Raw genomic sequence first — 24,735 nt, 5'->3', positions numbered from 1 at the left:
TTCATTCTGGGTTTAATATTCTAAAAGATTTCAACATTTCTATCACCAACCGCAATTCGTTAAACTGGATGAAGACTGTAATTCTCACATAGGAACTTCCGTTTATTTATTGATATTTTTTAAAAATATTTCAACACGGCTTTGCATTCAACAAGGACCTAAAAAAAACTTTGAATAACATCTCTACTCCTCTGCCTTTTAAGAACTTTCTCCCACTGTAAATTTTCCTTATTGTTGTATTTTCATTTTATTTTATTTCATGTTTTACTTGGCTCGTTATATTGTTTATATTTCTATCTCTATATTGTTTTATTCTTTTACATTTAATGACTTTGTATTTCATATACCTTTATTATTTATTATTACTCTATAATTCTTATATTTTTTTAATTTTATACTGATTTTTTATATCTACTTTTTATTATTTTTATTATATTTAATAACTTTGTATTTCTTATATCTTTATTATTTATTATTACTTTATAATTCTATTTTACTAGCAGAGGTACCCGGCGTTGCTCGGGTGTTTGGAGGTGTAAAAGAGAAAAAAAAAGTGTTAGTAGGGAGGGAGGTTCGAACCTGTGACGAACCCAAAAGCAGAAAAGAAAGTGAAAGAAAACGTAATATTTTACCGCTCCTTATTGAATAAATGAATAAATCTATATACATTAGTATATATCTTTATATTGTAATTTTCTTATGGTGCTAATGCAGTTACTGATCCGCGCTATTTTTTAAATTGTATTTCCAAGTTTAATTAAGTTTTATGATATGTTTTTTATTCAATTGTAAGATTAAAGTACAGAATAGGTACAAAACACCCTTCCCTCCCCATGTTAAGAATAGGCTTTTTAAATAATAACGTTATTATTTCAGCACGGATCAATAAGTGCATGAGTACCTTTCTTATTTTATTGATATTCTATATAAGCTCCAAAGTAATTTGTTGAACTTTGAATTGTCCCGATAAGTCTTCTTTTAGAGAATCGATCTTATTCTTATTCTTTTAACTCCCCATATAACACACACACACACACACACACACACACACACACACACACACACACACACACACACACACACACACACGTGTGTGTGTGTATATATATATATATATATATAGTGTGAACACACACACACACACACACACGCACATACATACGCACACACACGCACAGGTCCTGGATATGACCTTAAATTATATCCGATCGTGAGGCTCCAGCTTGCGGGATTTGGGGAGTGTGGAGCCACCCTTTAATTGCCATTGCTCCCAGGTCCACTCTGACCCGGAGTGGTAGTACCTGTTAGGGTCCCAACTATGGGTTAAATAGAAACCAGCTTGAAAAAATATATATATATATTCTATTACAAAATTTTCTTCAAAATCACTGGATTCGGCATTAAATAACCTGAAAAGGGTTAATATGCCGTAAAACAAAAAAACAACCAACACACACACACACACACACACACACACACACACACACAATGTGTGTGTGTGTGTGTGTGTACGTGTGTATATATATTGTGTGTGTGTATCTGCTTAAAAGCAGATTTTTTCATTGTTAAAAATACATTTAATTATACCTTTTTTATTTTTTTCGATTTTTATGTTATTTTTTTACCTTTCTTGTGTGAAAATCAAAAAAAATTAATGTAAATTCCATAAGTGTCACGAATGTTTTCAATTCCTGATCGAATCATCATCATCGGGTGAAAAAAAAAAACATATAAACAAGAAAGTCTGAGGGGGGAAAAAAGGAACCTCAAAGAAGCTGCAAGGCGAGTGTTTGTAGAAACATCATTGGTTGAAAAAAGCTTTAATTTATGTTATTCATTCATGTGTAATTACTGCCCTAAGTAGTTAAATTACATATAAACATATTATATATATACTAGGGGGGTACCCGGCGTTGCCCGGGTGTTTGGATTGTGTGTGTGTGTTGGGGAGGGGGTAGATCAAAATACCCTATTTAAAAAAAAAAAAAACGTTGGCCGGGTGTTTGGAGGTGTAAAAGAAAAAAAAAGTTTTAGTAGAAAGGTAGGCTTGAACCCCGAACCTTTGACATGGAGGTGGAAAGGAAATGGAAAAAAAAACCTGCGACCTAACCATCTCGACCATGGGAATAGATGAATTGATGAGCGTGTTAAGTTGACATTTATAAAGCGAAATTAATTGCGAGAACGTTAAGTCGCGTGATGTTTGACCTAGTTTTGCGTTGGAAGCCAGTTTCTGTTTTCCCCGCTATGCGACGATCAAAAAATATCTCGAAAATAGCTTGTAAAAGTCGGGTAAATTAAAGATAGCTGCGACCAGAGTTCCTTAGTCGTAGATATTATTATTTAGACAGCATATAAAAAGTTTTAAGAGGGAGCGAGCCAACCAAGAATCACGGTGAAAAAAGCCTTTTGTAGACATACACAAAAAGCGAACACACATACATACATGCACACATTTTCGCTTTTATATATATACTAGCGGGGGGTACCCGGCGATGCCCGGGTGTCTTGAGGTAAATCAAAACTCGGGGGGGGGGGGGGGTTTAAATAATAAAATAAATGTTTTGGTAGGTAAGTATGAGAATCGAACCGTACCCTTGAGTTGGAAATTAATGTGTGAAAAAAAACTGTACTACGTTACCCATTGAGCCACGGCGACAGACAACATTAAGCAGGTTATTTAACTATAAAAACAGGCGTGCGCAATAAAAGTTAACTCTGCTGCTTCCATTTGACCTAATTAAGAAGGTCAAATAGAAGTCACGCAGCGTTTGGGTTTGTTTACCCAAATTTAACTGTTTCTTCCCCCAACAGATGTTGGGGAGGGGGGAAGCAGCTCCCAATTGTCCAGAACTGTCTGATAAAAGCTGATTGCTTCTGGACATTTTTCCCGGCGCAATGCCGAGAAGACGTCGTTTGAGTTTAGTTTCACTTTATTTATACTAAAAAGCCCAATCAACACGCGAGAAGCCAAAATAGCAATAATTTTGTAAAAATCGACGTAAATAAATCTATACGCGGTTTCCTAATTCCTAGATATTATTATATAGGACCTATATACACAGTTTTAAGCGATAGTAACGACCCCAGGAGCGTGTGTGAGAAAAGCTTTTTGAAGACATACACGAAATGGTCACACACATTTTGCCTTTTATATATATTTGCCTTTTATATATATATATATATATATATATATATATATATATATATATATATATATATATACATATATATATATATATATATATGTGTTAAAAATGAAGTGTTTATCTATTTATTAATATTATTATTAAATGCTCCTATTGTTATTCTCTTTTACGTTTTCTTGTTGCTGTCTCTTTTTACGATTAAGGGTACTTTTAAAGTCTGTGTGTTCTTACATATATGTTCTTACTTATATGAGTGTGTATGTTCTATCCTTACACCGTTTCTATCCTTGATATCTTCTGGTCTCTTTTACGATTACTTTTACTAAGGTACTTTTAAGTGTCTGTGTGTTCTTACATATATGTTTTTACTTATATGGGCATGTGTGTGTGTGTCTATTCTTACACCGTTTCTTGCCTTGAAGGGTCTCGACGTGTTTGCGCAAATAATGTCATGCGTACATTGCCTTGTCCAGCGAATAATATCTTCTGGTCGCTGGTCTCCATCTCATGGGGAGTGGTCACTTACTGTTGCAGATGCATCGATAGCACAAGATGGATTTGAAGCTTCAATTCTTTTTATTAAAGGCAAGCCTATCATGGACCGTGGTTGCTGTGGAGAGACTTTAATCTCCTGTCTGTTCCATCTGCAGGCCAAACCAACTCTCCCCATGTGTCCGTCAACCGGAAGACTACGACCACAATTCCCGTTACCCCTAATTTCCGGTGCACGTCACCCCTAATTTCCGGTGCATCTGACCTAGGTCATTAAAGCTGACTTGAGTTTGATGAGTGTCAAATCTAACCTTCTGTGATCCCACTAAACTCGCTGATGGGAATCGAAAGTATACTTACATATTTTACTATTTCTCCAACCTACCTAGATAGCATTTAAGCTGGGATTCCCAATACTACATCTCCTCCCCCATCATATTATCAAAATGTATGGCCTGAACATACATTTTCAACTATCCCCATTTCCATGTAAGGGGAACACCTATATTCATTCGGATAACAAAAAAGACTGTCACCATAATCCTCAATTCTCACGGCCTACGGCCAGTTCGTTACATGTCAATGGTCTCCATCCTCTCACCAATCACCACGGTATTACATGATTCTACTGTCTTCCGCCTCAGCTACGTGGAGGAAACACACATCTCCAAGTCTGGGAATCGCAAACCGGCTTTTATTAACCAGTAGCACGCGGGAACAAGGGCGTTCACCATAAGCATCACTAGCTTAAGCTGGTCCATTCTAGGTACCAGAGAAACGCTCCCAAGAAAGAAAAACAACATAAACCCAGGAATCCTCCTGTTCTTCTTATTTCACCGTCCGTAATGATTCATCACCAAAAAAAATCTCCTATGGCCTTCACAGACTAGCCCTTCTTCCCGGATTACACACAAACTCTTATTACCATTTAACCCCATAAGAACTGGCGACATCACATGGGTTAACTCCACAAAAAAAAAATTCTAATTGACTTCAAAAGAACGTCGGATTTACAAGCTAAGAAGTCGGCTGGCAATTATGTGCTAAAAACAAAAAAAAAAAGAAAACGAACACATGGCAAAGTTACCGACGAAATTTTAAGTTAATTTTTTTGTCTCTATACTTAAATTGAAAAGAACTGTACAAAACGCATTTTCGTAATGTTTCAAAATTAATCTGGTTGCTTATTGAAAGAAGAAAGAAAAAAAGAGAAAAATCTAATTCACCGCGAGAACAATTGTATCATAAAATGTCGACTGTTTATTCATATGCAGATTTGAACATTTTTCAAATGAAGTGAAAATTTTTTTTTGCCTTTGTTTTTGCTGCTAACTTATGCAATATTGTAATGAGAGAGAAATGTTTCTTGTTTTTCCCTTTTCGTTTTACTTGGACTAAAAGAAAGACTTTTTTTCATTGAGTGGAATTTTATGAAATATTATATTTTTAACTGTCGGTTCTAAAGTAAAAAATTTCTTTTTCTGACACGTGGGGACAACCCCTCCCACACACACACATATATAAAAAAACAGCCATTTTGGTTAACTTCCAGACAATTCCACAAGTATTTTTATTCTTTTGCAACTGTATTGTATCACGGTACATTTTTTTTTTGTTTTTTGTTTCGCAAGTAATTTTTTTTTTTTTATCCACCATCATATTGGATTATCTCTAAGGTTTTTACCAAGAAGTAAGGGACACATTGCTCCTTCCTTTATACGCACACACTCAAAGAAAGGACATTTTCTTTTTTATTTTTTAAAATTATTTTCATCTCTCTTCTCCAGTCAAAAAACAGAAATAACTTTTTTTTTTGTGCGTTTGTAAAAGCCATTAAAAAATGGAGGACGTTAAAGCAGTATTAATACAGCTATTAAAGGCTCAGATGGACCAGCAGCAGAAAGCTGAGGAAAATTTAAAAGAATGTGATAAACAGCTCCAATTACAATTTCAAGAGAGGCAATAAGCGTTAAAGGAGAGAATGCTATTTCAAACACAGAGACAAGAAGAGCTATTGTTAAAAATATTCGATAGAACGGAACACAGGGGCGACAGTTTCGCTTTTTCCCAAAGTACAATATGGAACGCTATAGAAACGTTCAACTACCAACCGAAGTTGGAGGGGACATTTGACGCTTTCTATTGGAGATATGAGGACCTATTCACCGTGGATTGTCAAGAGTGAAGCAACGCAAAAAAAGTTCGCCTACTTTTGAGGAAATTAGGGACCACAGAACATAGCAAGTTTGTGGATTATATTCTCCCTAGAAAGATGAGTGAATTCTATGCTCTTTCATAGAAGATGGAAGTGCTTTAACCTGCAAAAAAGTGACGATTACCTAACCTTCGTGTCCATGGTAAATAAACACTGCGATGATTTGCGTCTATCTGACTTATCGGTAGATGGCTTCAAGTGTTTAATTTTTGTAGTGGGTTTAGTCTAATTCAAAAACGCTGAGATTAGGCAATATGTTCTCTCTAGACTTCAGAGCGAACAGGGCCTCACCCTCCAGAGGTTGGCCGAGGACTGTCAACGGGTAGTCTGCATAAGCAACAACTCGAGACACGTCGAGGGGTAAGGCGCAACATTCATTAGAAGGACAAACTTCAGAGCGGAAAAATACTCACTCCGAAAAAGCAAAGCTGGAAGTAAAAAAACTCAGGTTACACCTAATAAGTACCACCCAGTCACAAGACCCGGATCCCCTACAAGCCCATGCTCTCGCTGCGGCGGGAAACATTGGTTGAGTCGATGATTTTACAAATATAAGTACTGCAACGAATGTGGCAGAAAGGGCCACAAAGCGACCCAGTGAAGGAAGAACAAGGTCAAGAACAGCGTCCGACAGACTAGATTCGACTTGGATTTGGATAACAACCAGCGCAAATATGTCACAGTTAACATCGCAAACAAAACTGTGCATCTACAATTGGATTCTGGATCAGACCTGTCCATCATTAACCTTAAGACAAGGAAATGGCTAAGGAAACCAACCATGCAGAGGACGAAAAAATCAGCTCGTGCTTTAACAGGCGATAAAGTGGAATTCAAGGGAGAGCTCACACTCCCGGTGACCTTAAATGGTGTTACTAAAAAAGTAAAAGTGTACGTACATAGGACATCTGAAAACCTGTTCGGTACTGATTGGATGGAGCGATTCGAATTGTGGGACCAACCTATGAATAGATTGTCATAGGGTAGAAGACTCGTCTACGGAGGCGAAACAACTGAAGGAGGAATGTCTAGAAGTATTCTCACCTGGACTAGCAAAATGTACAAAGGCTATAGCAAGATTCGAACTAAAAGAAAACACTATGCCCGTTTCAAGAAGAAACGAAACGTCCCATTCGGAGCAACAGAGAAATCGAAAAAGAAAGCTTCAACAGAATCTGCCAAAGGAAGAAAAAAAAACTGAAACTGCAAAGCCGGAAGCTAAAAAACCCATGCCAAAAGAATTCCCCAAGCCAAAGCAACCTAAGAAGGCTCAAGGGACCCCAACAGATCAAACACTTCAACAATTTCTACACGTGTATAGGATTACACCTAACTCGAACACACCAACAGCAGTTTCACCTGCAGAAACGATGTTTGCGCGGAAAGTGAGATCTGTTTTTGACAAGCTCTTACCCAAACAGTCAAGGCCACTAATGACCACTTGTGTACCCAGTAAACGTTTCATATCAGCTGAAAGAGTGTTTTTCAAAAGTTATAAAAACAACACATCATTCTAGGAGGTGGGTACAATTTCTAAGAGAGTCGGTGACATGGTATATATCATCCAGGGACCAACATATACCCACAAACGTCACCAGAACCAACTAAGAAAATGTCGATCAGTTAAAACCAGCAACAGTCCACCATTGGAAGATGAGTCGATAGACACTGTCTTCGAAACTTTTGATCTTGAACCTCCTCAACCAACACCTGAACTACGACAGTTGTTCCGTAAGAGAAAGTTTACCAAGCCATTGATGGTAAATCCTAAAAAGGAAGAGGTACTGACAGCTTTTACGAACAAAAAGCTTGGGAGGGGGTATTGGAGACGCCCCTCCATGGGATTAATGGACTATCTAATGACGTCACTTCCTCTGGTGACGTTACTTCCGGTATCGAGACCGGTGTCCGGCAGTCTGAGATTGGCATGCGACCAAGCAGGTCAGTGTATACTGCTTGAAATAAAACTATAGTAAGGCATCATTTTTTTTTGGAGGAGTTTTTAATTTAATCAAAATTACTTATAAATCAGTAATAATTATGTCACTATTTTTTCTTAATAACCTGATAATTTGGCATGTAAGTAATAAGAATTGATAGAAACGTGTTACATGTCTACTTTTGCGATTTTTTTACAGTGTTAAGAAAATGGAATGAATCAGTAACGAATGCGATTGGTGGGATTTGGTTAAAGAAAAAAATAAAAGTTTAGGATGTTGGCAGATGATATGGCAACACTTGTAAGCATATATATTTTATAAGATAAATATTCTTAATTCATTCATGAAATTGAATGTCTGAATTTGTTGGATGAAATAAACTGATTTTTAGATCGTAAATTGCTTCAGCTATTTCCGGGACTGACTCCTTTAAGCCCTCCTTTTAAAATATATATGAAATAAAGTGATGTTTAGACCATAAACTGCGTCAGCCATTTCCATGACTGACTCCTTATACTCCCCATTCCCTTTACCCGCTTTCACAATAATATGAAGTGAAATAAGGTACTTGTACAATATTCTACCAAATAAATAAATTACTTGTGCAATATTCTACCAAATAAATAAATTACTTGTACAATATTCTACCAAATAAATAAATTACTTGTGCAATATTCTACCAAATAAATAAATTACTTGTACAATATTCTACCAAATAAATAAATTACTTGTACAATATTCTACCAAATAAATAAATTACTTGTACAGTATTCTACCAAATAAATAAATTACTTGTACAATATTCTACCAAATAAATAAATTACTTGTACAATATTCTACCAAATAAATAAATTACTTGTACAATATTCTACCAAATAAATAAATTACTTGTACAATATTCTACCAAATAAATAAATTACTTGTACAGTATTCTACCAAATAAATAAATAAATTACTTGTACAATATTCTACCAAATAAATAAATTACTTGTACAATACTCTACCAAATAAATAAATTACTTGTACAGTATTCTACCAAATAAATAAATTACTTGTACAATATTCTACCAAATAAATAAATTACTTGTACAGTATTCTACCAAATGAATAAATTACTTGTACAGTATTCTGCCAAATAAATTACTTGTACAGTATTCTACCAAATAAATTACTTGTACAGTATTCTACCAAATAAATAAATTACTTGTACAATATTCTACCAAATAAATAAATTACTTGTACAATATTCTACCAAATAAATAAATTACTTGTACAATATTCTACCAAATAAATAAATTACTTGTACAGTATTCTACCAAATAAATAAATTACTTGTACAATATTCTACCAAATAAATAAATTACTTGTACAGTATTCTACCAAATAAATAAATTACTTGTACAATATTCTACCAAATAAATAAATTACTTGTACAGTATTCTACCAAATAAATAAATAAATTACTTGTACAATATTCTACCAAATAAATAAATTACTTGTACAGTATTCTACCAAATAAATAAATTACTTGTACAATATTCTACCAAATAAATAAATTACTTGTACAGTATTCTACCAAATAAATAAATTACTTGTACAATATTCTACCAAATAAATAAATTACTTGTACAATATTCTACCAAATAAATAAATTACTTGTACAGTATTCTACCAAATAAATAAATTACTTGTACAATATTCTACCAAATAAATAAATTACTTGTACAATATTCTACCAAATAAATAAATTACTTGTACAATGTTCTACCAAATAAATAAATTACTTGTACAGTATTCTACCAAATAAATAAATTACTTGTACAATATTCTACCAAATAAATAAATTACTTGTACAGTATTCTACCAAATAAATAAATTACTTGTACAATATTCTACCAAATAAATAAATTACTTGTACAGTATTCTACCAAATAAATAAATAAATTACTTGTACAATATTCTACCAAATAAATAAATTACTTGTACAATATTCTACCAAATAAATAAATTACTTGTACAATACTCTACCAAATAAATAAATTACTTGTACAGTATTCTACCAAATAAATAAATTACTTGTACAATATTCTACCAAATAAATAAATTACTTGTACAGTATTCTACCAAATGAATAAATTACTTGTACAGTATTCTGCCAAATAAATTACTTGTACAGTATTCTACCAAATAAATTACTTGTACAGTATTCTACCAAATAAATAAATTACTTGTACAGTATTCTACCAAATAAATAAATTACTTGTACAATATTCTACCAAATAAATAAATTACTTTTACAGTATTCTACCAAATAAATTAATTACTTGTACAGTATTCTACCAAATAAATAAATTACTTGTACAATATTCTACCAAATAAATAAATTACTTGTACAGTATTCTACCAAATAAATAAATTACTTGTACAGTATTCTACCAAATAAATAAATTACTTGTACAGTATTCTACCAAATAAATAAATTACTTGTACAGTATTCTACCAAATAAATAAATTACTTGTACAATATTCTACCAAATAAATAAATTACTTGTACAGTATTCTACCAAATAAATAAATTACTTGTACAGTATTCTACCAAATAAATTACTTGTACAGTATTCTACCAAATAAATAAATTACTTGTACAGTATTCTACCAAATAAATAAATTACTTGTACAGTATTCTACCAAATAAATAAATTACTTGTACAATATTCTACTAAATAAATAAATTACTTGTACAATATTCTACCAAATAAATAAATTACTTGTACAATACTCTACCAAATAAATAAATTACTTGTACAGTATTCTACCAAATAAATAAATTACTTGTACAATATTCTACCAAATAAATAAATTACTTGTACAGTATTCTACCAAATAAATAAATTACTTGTACAGTATTCTACCAAATAAATAAATTACTTGTACGATATTCTACCAAATAAATAAATTACTTGTACAGTATTCTACCAAATAAATAAATTACTTGTACAGTATTCATTTTGAACACATCCTTATCTTGGTAAAAAACCTACTGTTTATTATATACGCCAGACTTTTTCTTGTGCAGTGATAACACCTCTTAAATGCACTGATGTAAGGTGATAATTTGGCAATTTAGATTCCGGGATTGACTCCTTTTTTTCTATAGATTATAATTTAATCAAAGCGACTTGTAAATCAGTAATAACTATCTCACAATCTTCTCTTGATAATCTGATAATTTGGTATGTAAGTAATAAGATTTGATAGAAACACGCTTTTGCAATTTGTTCATGGTTGTAAGAAAATAGAATTAGTAAGGAATGCAATCGATTGGTGGAATTTGGTTAAAGAAAAAATAAAAGTGTAGGATGTTGGCAGATGAGATGGCAACACTTGCAAAAATATATATTCCATAACATAAATATTCTAATTCATAATGAAATTGAATTTGTTAGATGAATTTTCTATTATTACTATTATTAAAGTTATTTGAACTTTTAATCACATTTTTATTGTTATTTTTGCAATGTTGGAAATTATTAGATGAGTTTTGATTGTTATTGCTAAGTGTTGAGATATTAGGTCGAACAAAGATAGCAGCAGTAAATCAAATCAGCGAAGAATCAATGCCGTCACAATCTCAATTATTGAGTAATTCTTAGTAACAAAGATGGCGGCGAAGAATCAATGTACTCACTATCTCGAGCGTTGAGTAATTCTTAGTAACAAAGATGATGCAGTCATGATTCAATCGTTTTGAGACAAAAGTTGAATTCAAAATTTCCACAAGTCCCGCTAGTTATTTCTAAATATTTTAGTGAAACAGAATTCAATGAAGATTTTTAAATGGAAATAAAATATTAATAAAACGTTTACATGAAACATAATTTCATTTTATTATGATCTATAATCAATCCAACGAACATTTCAAAAGGCTGACAAAACTTTTTCAAGTATTAAAAAATTAAAAAAAAAGGTTTTGTATTCACTGAAAGTAAGATTTTCATAAAACTCCTATAAAATCGCATGCATAGATAGGTCAAAACAAAGAAAGGTTTTTATTCAAATGCAAATCTGAATATATATAATGAGTCTTTGAAAATCAGGAATAATATGTTCTTTTTACAATTTAATTCAAAACTCATCAGTTGAATTTTTAAAATATCAACACTTAATATATTCTTTAAATTTTAATAAGAGATACAATAAAAAAAATCTTATAATACATTAGAATAAACAATATATAAATTCAAAACCCTGAACATTTATAAAAGTTAAAACTGATTAAATATTTCTGTGCATATTAATCATAACGCAAAGCATTAATATTGAATAATGAAGTAACAATATACAGATATAAATTTCAATAGAATTAAAATTTTGAAACACTGGATTGCAGTAAGTAATTCATTACTATTGTGATTTGCCCCCACCACACACTGGCTGGTGATAATTAACTTATTAGTATTGTGATCTGCACCGACCAAACACTGGCTGGCAATAACTAACTTCTTAGTATTGTGATTTGCACTGGCCAGACATAAGCTGGCGATAACTAACTTTATAGTATTGTGATCTGCTCTAGAAAGCAGTTAAAAAACAAATCATTTTTTTCTTACAATTGATCAGAAGTGACATTTACATGGCATTCTTGTAATTAAACAAAGGTGACTTTTCCGGAGTATTTTTGAAATGTTAAAACTTTGTAACATAAAATAAAGTAGTTGGAAAATCCACAAACGAATTATCAGGAATAATGTTTGCTGATCCCTCGTTTCAACAACTATAACGCTGCATCTGTTGCTCCCTCTCTCTTTGTTATACTAAATAAAGTAGTTAAATAAACCATTTTTCTAACAATTAATAAGAAGTGACTTTTCCAGGGCAATTTTGTAAAAACATTTTTTCTTTACAATTAATCAGAATTGACTTTTCTAGAATATTTTTGTAATTAATCAGAAGGGACTTTTCCAGGGCATTTTTGCAATTAATCAGAAGTGACTTTTCCATGGCATTTTTGTTATGTTAAAACTTTGTAACATTAAATAAAGCATTTTATTATGTTAAAACTTTGTAACATTAAATAAAGTATTTTGTTATGTTAAAACTTTGTAACATTAAATAAAGTATTTTGTTATGTTAAAACTTTGTAACATTAAATAAAGTATTTTGTAATGTTAAAACTTTGTAACATTAAATAAAGTATTTTGTCATGTTAAAACTTTGTAACATTAAATAAAGTATTTTGTCATGTTAAAACTTTGTAACATTAAATAAAGTATTTTGTATGTTAAAACTTTGTAACATTAAATAAAGTATTTTGTAATGTTAAAACTTTTTAACATTAAATAAAGTATTTTGTTATGTTAAAACTTTGTAACATCAAATAAAGTATTTTGTTATGTAAAACTTTTTAACATTAAATAAAGTATTTTGTATGTTAAAACTTTGTAACATTAGATAAAGCATTTTGTATGTTAAAACTTTGTAACATTAAATAAAGTATTTTGTCATGTTAAAACTTTTTAACATTAAATAAAGTATTTTGTTATGTTAAAACATTGAAACATTAAATAAAGTATTTTGTATGTTAAAACTTTGTAACATTAAATAAAGTATTTTGTTATGTTAAAACTTTGTAACATTAAATAAAGTATTTTGTCATGTTAAAACTTTGTAACATTAAATAAAGTATTTTGTTATGTTAAAACTTTGTAACATTAAATAAAGTATTTTGTCATGTTAAAACTTTTTAACATTAAATAAAGTATTTTGTTATGTTAAAACTTTTTAACATTAAATAAAGTATTTTGTCATGTTCAAACTTTGTAACATTAAATAAAGTATTTTGTTATGTTAAAACTTTTTAACATTAAATAAAGTATTTTGTTATGTTAAAACTTTTTAACATTAAATAAAGTATTTTGTCATGTTAAAACTTTGTAACATTAAATAAAGTAGTCGAAAACAAATAATTGTTTGTTTCAATGAAAAAAAGTGACTTTTCCAGAGCATTTTTGCAATGTTAAAACTTTGGAACATTAAATAAAGTTGTTTAAAAACAAATAATTTTTTCTTAAAGTTTTTACAAAACATGTTTTCTTACAATTAATCAGAAGTGACTTTTCTAGGACATTCACCAACAAACCAAATATCAGCTTCTTTCTTGTTATTAATGTTTTTGTAAGGTTAAATGTTTTGCATTAATATAAAATGTTTTGTGTTATTTAGTGTCCCACATTCTTATATGATAAAAAAAATGAAGATTTCTTAGTAAAATAGAGTTATCTCCCTCAGGCCAGTGACGAATTATTTAAAAGCACCCTAATAATAATTAGTTTAAAAAAGAATTTATTTTTCATTGTTTTGTTTTAATATATAAAATAAAATAGATAGATAAACAAGTTAAATCTTAATCAGCGAGAATAGTCCATTTATATTCCGAGGGTGTATAAAGTAAATTATTTATTTATTTATTTTACATAAAAATGTAAAGCTTAAAATAAAGTTTATATAAATAACCGTTAGCACAGATATAAAAATTGTATCCCAATATTTTATCTGTTAATTTGACAGGTCTGTGGTGATTATTTTTATGAAAAAATTACATTTGAACTGAAAACTAAAACCACCATACTGTTTTAATATTTTGGTTGGTTAGCGAGATTGCTTCTATCCAATGAGAATATGGCATGCGTTTTCCTCATCCAGTCAGAATGTGGCTAGGGTTTTCCTACCTAGCGACACCATTTTTTGTTTTGTTTTGTTTTATTATTTAATCAAATGTTTATTAGCCATTTGGAATATTCCACTTTCCTTTTAAAGGATGTCAGGATGATAACGGTCGAAGAGAATTACTGTATTAATATACAGATAATAACAATTACAACGATAAATGAAGGAAAAAAATTGGAAAAGACTACCTAAGAAGAGCAAGAAAACTCCTAGAAACTAAATTATATAGTAGAAACTTAATAAAAGGTAAAAACACATGGACAGAATCGCTAGTAAGATACTCTGGACCGTTCATGGGATGGACCAAAGAAGAACTAAAGCATTTTCATCAGAACTCAAGGAAACTTATGACCATATACAATGCATGGCATCCAAAGGATGGTGCTATGTGAAAAGGAGAGGCGGAGGAAGAGGATCGATTGGTATAGAATATTGTGAATGACAAGCAAAAAGAATTAGAAAAATACAAAATGCAGAAGACAGAAAGATAAATCAGCAAGAGACACTGCAAAAAATGAACAAGACAGTGAACTGAGAGGCAAGGGATGAGATGAGAAAAGAAAAATGAAACAATAAACGGCTACACAGATGATTCATAAGGATGACAAAGTATGAGACTAATGAAAACACTTGGACATGGCTATAAAAAGAAAACCTAAATAGAGAAACTGAATCACTAATAACAGCCACACAAGATAACACAATTAGAACAAACTATATTGAAGCAAAGATCGATAGGACACAAGAAAACAACAAATGCAGACTCTGTGGACAAAAGGACGAAATGATAAAACCACATAATAAATGAATACAACAAATTAGCCCAAAAAGAATATAAGAATAAATATAATCCAGTGGGGAAGCAGTACACTAGGAACTATGCAAACAATTGCATCTTGTACATACTAACAAATGATACAAGCACAAACCGTTACTGGAAGAATACTTAACATAATTAAATCCTTCTTAGATAAGAGAAAAATCCGGGTTGTCCTCGACGGTCGTACATCTAAACAATATGATATAAATGCAGGAGTGCCTCAGGGGTCTATTCTTGGACCTCTATTATTCCTAATATTCATAAATAACCTCCCCGACAAAATTGCCTCAAAGATGGGTATATATGCTGATGACACCACACGAGGCACGACAGGAAAACAAATAAACACATATCTAAAGAAATGGCAGAAACACTAGAGGATGACCTCCGATCTGTAGTGGAATGGGGACAAAAATGAATGGTCACATTCAATGCTGCCAAGACTAAACTGGTTTCCTTCAATAATTACAAGAAACCTTCTCTACCACCAATAGCAATGGCCAATGACTCTTTATCTGAAAGTACATCTTTCAAGCTCCTTGGCCTAACGTTCACAGGAAACATGAGTTGGAACAATTACATTGAGAGCATTGCCAGGACCTCTGCGAAGAAGGTGGGCTCTCTCTACCATGCTAGAAAACTACTAACACCCGAAAGTATCCTGTACCTCTATAAGGCCACCATTCGTCCATGGATGGAGTATTGTTGTCATAATTGGGCTGGTGCATCTGCTACTAGTCTCTCGCTCCTGGACAAGGTTCAAAATTGAGTCGCAAATCTGATAGGTTCTGAACTGTCAACTAAGCTTCAGCCCCTGTCCTATCGACAAAATGTTGCGTCCCTCTGCCTGTTCTACAAGTAATGGTGAATGCTCTGACGAACTGCAAGCACTTGTGTCCCCACACCGTAAACACCCTTGATAAACTCGACAGGCAGGTAAATCCCACCTCCACACAGTAGAGATCCCTAGATGTAAAAGATCTTTCTACTCCAGTAGTTTCTTCCCCAGAACTGCTAGACTTTGGAATTCTATTCCAGGTCCCTGCTTCCCCAACTGTACTGACATGCAGAAGTTCAAGTGTAATGTGAACCGACATCTTGCTGCTCAAATCCCTACATAGTACCCCTGTAGCTTATGTCCCTGATAGTAGCCCCCTACATCAAAGTGGCAATGTGCCTTGTTTGGGGTGAAAATGTAATTAAAAAAAAATTTTTTTTTAAAAACATACAAATAAATTCATCCAAACAAGACCAAATATCATAATAGTTAACAAGAAGGAAAAGTCCTGCTAGATCATAAAATCATCATCATCATCATCATCATCATCATCATAATCTTTCGGCCTCAGCTAAGATTGAACCCACTACACCCTTCCATTATTCATAATTAATGTTTATTGAAGGAAAGGTCCTTAATAACAGGTCAGCAATTTAGACCTCAAAGTCTCTGGGAGACTCATATAATAGTAATTGAGACTAATTATTTAGGCTTTAAATAAAAGTCTCAAGGAAACGAACAGGAAGAGGTGCACACTGTTCCTCATTCAGAGAGTGTTGAGTTCCATTCCTTCTTCTTCGACTGTATCTGTGGAACTGAAAAAGAAAGGCACTCATGCAAAAAGCCCGCCAAGGCGACCCCCCCCCCGCACAGCAAATACAATTAACCAATCTGATTGGTCCAAAACGAATACAATGGGAGGCATGATGTAATTGTCAAATTTCTAACATTTATAAAACAAAAATAGATAAAAAAAATCTTTATGATGTATGTACCCATCACAGAATGAAAATGTCATATTCCAAAAATTACATAAATTGATCAAGTAGTTTTTTTTTGTTTGTTTCTTTTAACAAAGTAAATCAAATTTTATGAGGACACGAAACTTTGTGCTTTGATCCGCCATGTTTAATAAATACGGAGGAGTCAACTCAATTCGAACTATCGAAATCAAGATCAGCCTTGTAATGGCTATAAATTACTGTTAACATCGCGGTACTTATGCACTTATTGTACTATGCTGAAATAATAACGTTATTATTTAGAAAGCCATTCTTAAGATGGAGGGTGTTTTGAGAGGAATTATTTTACGTCAAGATGGGAATTTTATCTAACATGTTCGATGCTCTCTGTTGAAGGCAAGAAATGAGACAATCACAAAACAACAAACCTTACCTGTAAAATTCCAGACAGACTTTATTGGTACACAGAATATTATTGCAAAATAGTGCACCCATCTTGTGTCCAACTTTGGAGCGGGTAGTTTGCTTCTATGAAGTGGTAGTTTGAGTCCTTTTGCATTATGCAATGCTGTCGCAATCTGTTGCAGTGAAGGATGTATTTAGCTGTGTTCCATAGGACATCATGGCTCTAAAATATTGGTAACAACGCAAATAGGCTGAATACCGAAGATGAAAAGTTCATAATAATAAGAAAAGTCCGTAATGTGATTGTAGACATTCTGTCTTATAAGTAAGCATAATTTGTAGGCTTTTATAATTGTTCTATACTTAATCCACGGCCGAGATCTGAAGTATAGAAGGCACTAATGTTAGCGCCCAAGTTTCCTTCCTAGATAATAATGGCAAGCAATCTACGAAAGATTAATGCAAGCAACAGTAAACGTAGTCACTAGTTTTGTCTTCTCTGCGCCAACCTCTCGAACCAAAGGTTCTCAAGTCCTTCGCCACCTTTACTCAAGGCACGCCTCCATGCTGGTCTATCTTCGGCTAGCTCCTCCCACACATTCACATCGATGCCAAGAGCGATCAGGTCCCATTTAGCCACGTCTTTAAAGCGCAGCACCGGGCGACCACGGCTTCTTGTTCCATTTGTCAGTTCGCTGAAGAGGATATCCTTAGGGAGATGTCCATCGGGCATTCTGTGAAGATGTCCAAGCCATCTCGATCGTCGGATCTTGAGTGTCTGGAACAAGGAACGGCTGCCGGCACGTCTTAGCACCTCTTCGTTAGTGATTCTATCCCACCAATTGAGACCCATGATACGTTGCAAGCATCGGAGATGGTAGACGTTCAGTCTTTTCTCGTGACGAGCATACGTGGTCCAAGTCTCTGCTCCTTGGTTCCTTCCTAGAAGACATAATAAAAATGAGTACTCCTTCCTTCGCTGGCCTGGAACAAACTGATAAATCTGAAAAGGAAATAGAAATTTGCGCCAAAGGCATGTGACAGGTCTAGTTAGATTCGACCAATCAAATCGATCGATACAATGGCAGTTAGGACTTGTATTATGACTGAAAAATTTCTTACAGTTTTGTAACTATTTTGCACTTTCACCTTATAATTTGATGAAAAAAGATATTGTAAAATTTTAATTTAACTTTAAAATACTAATAAAAAGTAGCGTGGTACAATAAGGTAAAAAAAAAAAAAAAAGCATACTTGATCAATTTATGTGATTTTTTTTGGAATATATATCTTTTTAATGGAAATCGCTCCACACAAGGCATGAAACTATTTGATGTAAAGAGCTAAAAAAAATAATACTTCAAGGTTCAAAAGACTTACCAAAACTAAGTGTTAGATGAAATAAATTCTAACCCAGAAAACAGCAATTTTTCCCTCTTTGTCAGAAACATCGCTCATGGAATGTGAGGACTAAAGGACAAAATAAACGAAGCGAGCGTGACGGGTACGTACATCGTAAAGATTTTTCGCCACTTCTACACTGTTGGGACGAAATTTCGGAATTCGCAATATTGAATTTCACATGAAAACAATAGTATCTTAGATACTATTGTTTTCATGTGAAATTCAATATTGCGAATTCCGAAATTCTATTTTTTTTAATCTTTAATTAATAATTTTCTAACTTATCGATTTTTCTAATTTTTGGTAATAATCATCTTAAAAATACATTAAAAGGAATACATAGATACTAAGTATCTATGTATTCCTTGTTAGTTAGAAAATTATTAATTAAAGATTAAAAAAAATAGAATTTGATGAAAACGATCGTAAAACTCAGGAGAATTCAAAAGGGAGGTAATTTTCCGTTTTGGTTTAAAACAAGATGGCGGCAATTTTTCACCTCCTAACAAGATTAAAGTTTTTTTGGGTTTTTTTTTTTTTTAAATAATTCAGTAATATTCAGGTAATTTCGACTGTATAATTTGGAAGTTTCCGTTGTAATTTATTAGAATTGACAAAAAAATCAGCTGAAACCATTGCTTTTTTTATCTGAAACTCCATTTACCGATTACAGAATCTCGTCCCAATTCTGTAGAACCACCGATTTTTCTGTATTTTTTTTTTTTCTTCTTAGGTAAAATTCTGAATAAGAACCCGCTTTTCATATATTATTAAAGGAAAGAGGGGAAGGCATCCGCCAACTACTCACCTTATAAAGTCCGTTAACGACACACAACACAGCAAAAAGAAACTCAATCGCATTATTTAGTAATTCCGTTTAATTAATTGTTTTCTTTTTTCTTTTTAATTTTAATTTTTTCATAAAACGCTAAAAAAAAATTAAAAATATAATCCTCAAAATTCCGCCGATTTTTGTTCCTTTTCTTTTTCTTTCTTTTTTTTTTGCGTTTAATTTGTTACAGTTTTCAAAGAACTTTTTTTTGTTTTATTGTGTTTTCAAATTTGCGCGTTGAGCGAAGGAATTCCGACTCGATCTGCAGCGGAAGTCTGTTCTGACGCGTGTTAGGAACGTGGTCACCAACAACCACACTTTTTTTTTTTTTTTTTTTTTTTTTTTTTTTTTTGGTGACGTCTACACACGTACCATTTTATTTTGTATTTCATCACAATCATAATCGATTTAATCTTTACATTGGACAAACACGGGCAACAGATGGTTTTCTTGAACGTGAATGAATCGAACCTCTTCCCCACTCACACCCCCGGACATGTCGAGTCAACCATATTGAGAAACTTTAACCTTATTAATAAGAGAAACATAAAAGACTGTATGATGTTACCCTTTTTTCTTTTTTGTTAGGGGCGTGAAAAGAAGACGGTATTGATTTCCCTTCCCACAAATGAGAAATGTGACACAAGGGTCGGAAAGTGGAATTGGCATTTCCCGGTAGAGGCGCTTCAGGCGATTAGCAATAAACTAATCCCTTCTCAAGGAGAGAAGGCAAAGCCTGGGAGAGGGTGGACCTCCCAGAGCGTTGTTTAGTTCTCTTCCACTGCAAGAACTTGGACACCAGGATCGGAAAGTGGGATTGAGAAATCAGCGCCCTCAAGGAGGAGTACTTTGACCTGTAAAAAGTGCCCGAGCAGCCCTGTTGTCATTCCCCGGTAAAGGTACCTCAGGCGATTAGCAATAATCTGAACGTTTCTCAAAGATAGAAGGCAACGCCTGGGAGGGTGGACCTCCTAGAACTGCACATGACCAGCAATACACTGCAGTCAACAAGGAGAATGCCCATTAGAAGAATGGCGTAGATTCTGTTGGCTTTCTACACAGAATTTCAAGTGAAACCCTTTATTTAATCCATGGGGGTAACATGCTCTCATTTTGTCAGCTATGATTGGGTAAAAGTCCTAAGCAATTGTATTTTGATTATCGCCTGCATAGAAGATTGAACCTTCAACCTCCAAAAGAGTGTAACTTATAACTGAATTTTATCATCACTCTCCCTATTGATTAAGTCATGGCCCATAAAACCGTTAGCAATGGACAGAGGCTACTAAGCTGACTAAGGAACACATAAAATCTTAGGAATATCGCAAGAGTCAATACAGAACTCTAAAAATGTGACAGTGATACATGTTCATTCACACAATTCTGAGGCAGCGTGTTCAGGACTGCAGAATACAATGTGAAATGGGGATTGCCGAAACATATTTGAGCAAACAAAGTACTTTATTCACTACGCCACGGATTCTTGCAGTCCAATCTTCAGTGTGGGTATAGCAGTTACAAAGAACTATTTTCTCTAGTGGATCAATGCCATCCCCTCCCTCTGAGTTCTTCGGCCACAGGCTGACCTATCAGCTAATAGATTCATCTGCTCCCTAAAGACTTGAGGGAACGACAGTCAGTCAGGACCGGACTTTTAGCCAAGCAACACCTCTCCTCTCTCGTCTCCTGTCCACCGGACATCTGGTTTTAGCATTGACGGTCTCTACTGCGGACGATACAGGAAATATACTGACTGCTCGGCACAGACCTCAAAAAGAACTTTCTTTCCTTCTTCCTCTACCACAGTCCCACCTTAAACTTCCTGTTGTGAAATAAATTCCCTTTTTCATTGTTATTGTTGAAAAGAAGTTTGTTGTTCATTTCGTGCTGTGTTATTCATTAAATATATTTTATTAAGGGTAAAACATTTATCTCCTAAACGAGAGACAAGATACACCTGAAGAAGGTCGGAGGTTACATCGACCAAAACGTAGTGAAAATAACACTCAAGATGAGAACAGTAGTCTGAAGAATCCAAATAATTCGAATAATTAACCTTCATCTCAAAAATTCGGAAATACATTATTTCGCATGGTTAAAAAAAAAAAATCCTATAAAACTTTACACACTATTGGTTCTTAAACATACATAGTTATTGTTTTTGATTTTACGAAGATTAGACGTTTGGTTTTCTGCAATAAGATTCAGCCTTCATGTGACAACAGCGGGAAATCAATTGTTATAAATAAAAAACAAAAAAATAAAAAAAACAAAAAAAAAAACAAACAAATTACTCAGAACGAGAAATTGATCTATCTATTACATCTATAAAAGTGAGAATGTGTGTGTATGTGTGCGCGTGCGTGTGTCATTGAGAACAACTCTAAGCCTATATACTCAACAAATTTTTGATCCACAGACTTGAAATTTGATAATATAGGATACTCAGACATGTGGAAAACTTTTTAACCAGTTTTCATCCGGAGAAAAGGGTTGCTAAGGGATAAAAAGTTAAAAATTGGTACGTGGTGGCGGTCGGGTTCTTATCTGTTTATCTAACTGTTTCATGAATGCGCATGCGTGGCAGTAAAACATGACATGCCTCAGTTTCTTTCCGTCTTATTTTATTTTTTTTTTTTTTACTTAAGAAATTTAATGTTAGGTTTAATACTTACGGTGTTTCTGTTTCTAATAAATAAGAAATCTGCATTAATTAAAATATAATATTTATGCGTATTTTATGACCTGGCAACACCGTCGATCTGATAGTATATATATAAAAATGGCATTGTCTGTCTGTCTGAGAAATGGTCTTTATCAAACTTGTATGCCAATTTTTGGTGTACAGACTTGAAACTTGATATATAGGGGATTTTGATTTGGTCGTAGCCAGTAAAAATAGCCGCTATGGGGATCCAAATGGAAAAAAAATTGGAAAAATGGATGATATGCTGTAAAACAGACAAGCCAACTAACCAACTCAATCATTTCCATCGCTACTAGATGAGGAAAAATGATAAAGAAATACAAATAACTTCGATAAAGGCCATATTTGCGAAATGCTAAGCTACAGGTCTCTTGTGCTGTCGTTTTGGATATGACTTGCGTTTGGTAACCTCATTATTCTAATTAGTATGCGCTGAAAACGATTTATTATCACTTTTAAAGATATAAGTATTACTAGCAGGCCGCCCTGCATTGCCCGGTCACAAAATGATATGTTACTTTATGAAGATTTCATATTTATTTTTATAGAGTCAATTCTCTATCACTTATATATTTTATCCAATATATAGTAACAAACACACGCGCGCGTGCACACACACACACACACACACACACACACACACACACACACACACAGAGAATCGCTTATGAAACAATAAATAAATAAACAATCTTACATTTAAAAAAGCGATAAAAACCATGCATAGAATTGTTGAGATCTTGTGGTCCGATGTTATGACATCAGGCTATGTATCAAGCGGTGGTGGTGAGTCCGAGTCTCAATAAGTTTAGCTATACTGACGAGAAGTGAAACTTATATATATATATATATATATATATATATATATATATATATATATATATATATATATATATATATATATATATACACACTAGCATGGGTGCCCGGCGTTGACCGGGTGTTTGGAGGTGTGTATTGAGCCCCCCCCCCCAAAAAAAAAAGTGGTAGTAGGAAGGCAGGCTCGAACTCGTACCGCGAAGGAGGAAAAGGATGGAGAAAAAAAACCTGACGTCTTTGATGTTACGACCACCTCCAAACCGGAAGTGACGTAGGTTTAAATTAAGTCTAGACAATCGAAAAGAGAGGATGACTTTCAAAAATATCGTCGAAAAAAGCGACCCCTCCCTGTAGAAAAGTGGCAAGTTGAGGGTGAAGAAATTAATGTTTTTAGCCAATTTTTCGGTGTCTATCGTCTGTAGGGTCGAGCTTCAAAACGATACTGATCTTGTGAAAATCCGTCGCCTCTGTCGAAAGTTTTAGGCAGACATGCAAACATACATACATGCATTTATATATTGGTAGCTCAAATTTTCGATCCAAACCGATTGAAAAGCTTGCCCTATCTCTGAATATCCTTTATGTAAAATTTCAAATGTTTAGACCGGAAATTGTCTGAGTAATTTGGTAGAGAGCGCAGACGTCAAATTTTTTTTTTAACTTTGACCCCTATTATGACCCCTTAAAATTTATTGTTTTGGGCTCAAATCAAGTTATTAAGTTAGATCCATGTCCAGGGAACCTATATCTAAAATTTCAATTGTTTAGACACAAAATGAATGGGTGCAAAAACAAAATTACGAAGAAAAGAAGAAATAAGACACTTTAAAATGAATAGAAAAAAATTGTGAGTTAACAATCTTTGTGTCATATATTTAAATCTACACTAACAGAAAAAGCGGTACTTATGCAGTTATGTTACCGCGATTTTTCTGAACCTTCACAACTGTTTCCCGGCAGATATTGAGAAGAACCGGGATATGTCAAGCCGCTTAGCCAATCGAATTCCAGTTAGCAGACGCTAAAAAATTCAGTGATTTTTTTTTTATTCAATTATCTTTTTGCCAAAGTTCACACTTTAATAAAATTCATTTTTGCCAAATTTTCCAGATAATTATGATAATGAATCTATAAACGTTGTTGACCCTACTACACATACGACAATGAACCACATCAAGAGAATGTGAAGGGAAGCAAAGAAAAGAATCAAAATCAAATGTGGGACCAATAGGGAACTATTAGAAAGCTACCTGACAGCATTCATGTGGAGACAAAAATTCAAAGATCCTTTCGCCTGCATAATGAACCAGGTAGCTTAATATTACCCTCAGCTTCCTTCCAATTTCTCTAAGCCCTCTTCTCTACATTCGCGGTTATCTTCTGCTCTTGCAGCCAAAGAAACTTTGCCAACCATCCTTCACTCTACATTATTTTGTTTTTAAATAAAACAAACAAATTATTTTGTTTTTAAATAAAACAAACAAAA

At 33.2% G+C, this 24,735-nt stretch overlaps 1 protein-coding gene across 1 annotated transcript in view; it reads right to left on the bottom strand.

Annotated features, from left to right (window-relative positions):
- Positions 1 to 20,071, bottom strand: part of LOC145256263 (uncharacterized) — a 73,829-nt gene extending 53,758 nt beyond the window's left edge. Inside the window, exon 1 of the mRNA XM_080114939.1 lies at positions 19,700 to 20,071. Within this exon, the coding sequence (XP_079971065.1) occupies positions 19,700 to 19,752 (53 nt within the window). The 5' untranslated portion in view covers positions 19,753 to 20,071. The remainder of the gene's footprint in view (positions 1 to 19,699) is intronic.
- Positions 20,072 to 24,735: the final 4,664 nt, after the last annotated feature.

This window comes from Euprymna scolopes, chromosome 32, assembly GCF_053919585.1.
Source record: "Euprymna scolopes isolate OS-2025 chromosome 32, ASM5391958v1, whole genome shotgun sequence".
Taxonomy (NCBI): domain Eukaryota; kingdom Metazoa; phylum Mollusca; class Cephalopoda; order Sepiida; family Sepiolidae; genus Euprymna; species Euprymna scolopes.
This window is presented reverse-complemented; position numbering and strand designations above follow the sequence as displayed.